This window comes from Montipora foliosa, chromosome 6 (assembly GCF_036669935.1).
Source record: "Montipora foliosa isolate CH-2021 chromosome 6, ASM3666993v2, whole genome shotgun sequence".
NCBI classification, from domain to species: Eukaryota; Metazoa; Cnidaria; class Anthozoa; order Scleractinia; family Acroporidae; genus Montipora; species Montipora foliosa.
In genome coordinates, this window is record NC_090874.1 from 52,420,425 (window position 1) to 52,422,924 (window position 2,500).

The following is a 2,500-nucleotide window of genomic DNA, read 5'->3' on the forward strand; positions in this document are numbered from 1 at the left end:
CATTATCGTTATCATTATTATTGTTATTATTATCATTTCATGTACTAATTTAAAATATTGTGATATACTTGTAATATGGTCATGATCTTTTTTGATCAGTGTTGTCTCATCAATGCATTGATTGTTTCTCCCAGAACCAACAAAGAAACCAGATCTACAGCTCTGCAAAGCATCATGCGCTGATAATCATCTCAATGTCACTCTTACATGGGGGGTAGGTGCAGAGATGTGTTGACAAACATTGAACATTGTTACCAAAAACAAGTTAATTAACAACAACAAAATCATAAACATGCACTCCGTTGCCTTTTACTTACACGGGCAACTCTCTCTTTTTCGTTCCAATACATTTGATTATTGCATTATTTCTTTTACCTCTTTATTATTTTTTGTTTTAGAATTTCAACAGAACAACCTTAATAAGTTAGGTTACTTGAAGGACTTGTATTCCAACTCCAATTTCAGGCTTTTAATTTCGTTAGGAAATCCCCCATTTTTTATCTAAAACTTGCAGTATTTTAATATTGCAACGTCTATTAAATAGAGACGTCGGTTTTTCTTCGATAACATTTACTTGTTACAGCTTGTAAAACTCTTGCTCGTACAGAAGTGTTCCATGCCTATGAATCTAGTAGCTTCTTGTGGAATAATAGGCCATTTCGGAAAATACCATAATACTCTTTGTTTATCCCCCGAGATTTTACATAAGCATTGTTTTTGTTTTCTCTTGGGACCATTGTAAGTCCCAAGAGAAACTGGAAACAATGCTTGTGTAAAATTTGGGGAAACAAAAAAAGAGTATTATGGTATTTTCCGAAGTGGCCCGCAAGGGCTACGGGTTCGCCTCATGGGCTATTGACCCGTGGCTCTTGAGGGCGAAGGGTCTAATTGTTTTAGTATCACCCAACTAGTCGGACAGAAAAGGCAATAATAAAGTTAGCGAATGCAAGTGGAAGAAATATTTAATTGGGAATTAAACGAAAGAAAGCGTCACGCTTTTCGCTACTCGAGGACTGTTACTAATAGTCCTCTAGTAGCGTAGCCAATCAAAATGCAGGATTTGCATTAGTCCACTAGTTGGGTGATACTAATAATATATTATTCCCTGAATGCTTTTCAAAATGTTGAACTTTCACGGCTGATACAAAATGAGATGACAAGGGATCCTTCGACATGGTGAGCAGTTCAAGAGGAAACGAGATGACTTCTGTCATGTACATACAGGGGAATCTTTGTTTAAATTTTTGCCTCTTTAGCACAAGGCGAGCGTTTTCTCATCAGTCAGCCGAGAATAAAGTACTCCGAATATTGAACAAGCGTTGCATAATGAGCTATCTCTGAAAATTTGAACACGATATACAGGATAATCTCTGAGCAATAATGCTTTGAAAATTCGAAATTTTACAAAGAGTGTATGGGATAATTAGCGCTTTTAAGTTATCAGTTTTTTATAGCCAATGCCTGGCTCGTTATCAAAGCTAAAAGACTTAAAATTAGAGATTTAACTATGTTGCTTTTGAAGTCACTTTGTAAACAGGAAGATGCCTTCTGTGAGCAAACACAAAATGTAAACGATGACGTCAGCAAAGATTCCCTTATAATCCTGCAACTGCACACGTTTATATTCTGGGTGCACAAGTTCGTTTTCAAAAGTGCAGCTACTATGCATGTAGAATGAACTATGAGAGGGTGATGTGAAGTGCTATTTTCTACCCACGTACAATGTAAACCATGTGAGTGTTAGCCCTTCTAATGCATTAAGGTAACCCCTTGTACATATTCATTGCCGTGAATTTGACATCTTCAATTCCCACGACCTGCTTGGTCAGACGGACCCATTTCCATTAGTAGGGCTAACGCTCACATGGTTTCCATGGTTAGAAAATAGCACTTCACATCACCCTCTCATAGTTAATTCTGTTGAAACATAAGTGCTACACGGCCAAAGTCTGCATAAACGTAACCCCTTGTACTCTGCATGTAGTTAATCATGTATTCATTGCTCCAGGTCAGAGACCAAGAGGTGTGGAATGGAATTCCAACGAAATCAAACATCGCTATATGGAAAAATGCTCGTCCCAAAAAGTGGGATAATGTCATGGATATTCCTCTTCCAAAAGGTTATAATGGTTCGTTAGTCAGTCACACACTCGTTAACCTTGAGTGGAATGAAACCTACCATGTCTCCTTACGGTTTTGTTCAAACGGAGGATGTGGACCCCCCGTAAATGGGACTGTAAGCTGCAATGAATGTGTTCGCATAAACGCAGGGGCAAACTCAGGTAATATATGCAAAAAGTCCGCCAAATTTCGTGTGATTCATAATCATATCATATCATACTTTTTGCACTTGCTATGAACCTAGAGAATAATTTAGAAAAATGCGAGCTGTGTTCAATTTTGTCAAGTGTAGAAACTTTGTAATAATTCTATCTGCTGGAGCAAGGGTGACACAGTCGGTTAGTGCGCGGCCTTGGTATGGTGCATAAGGTCCCGAGTT

The 2,500-nt window shown here is 38.0% G+C and overlaps 1 protein-coding gene across 3 annotated transcripts in view; it reads left to right on the plus strand.

Moving 5' to 3' along the window:
* Window positions 1-2,500, plus strand: part of LOC138007716 (uncharacterized) — a 26,597-nt gene that overhangs the window by 15,476 nt on the left and 8,621 nt on the right. For all 3 annotated transcript variants that reach the window (XM_068854772.1, XM_068854773.1, XM_068854774.1), the window contains exons 5-6: window positions 135-214; window positions 2,009-2,282. In XM_068854772.1, the coding sequence (XP_068710873.1) occupies window positions 135-214; window positions 2,009-2,282 (354 nt within the window). The remainder of the gene's footprint in view (window positions 1-134; window positions 215-2,008; window positions 2,283-2,500) is intronic.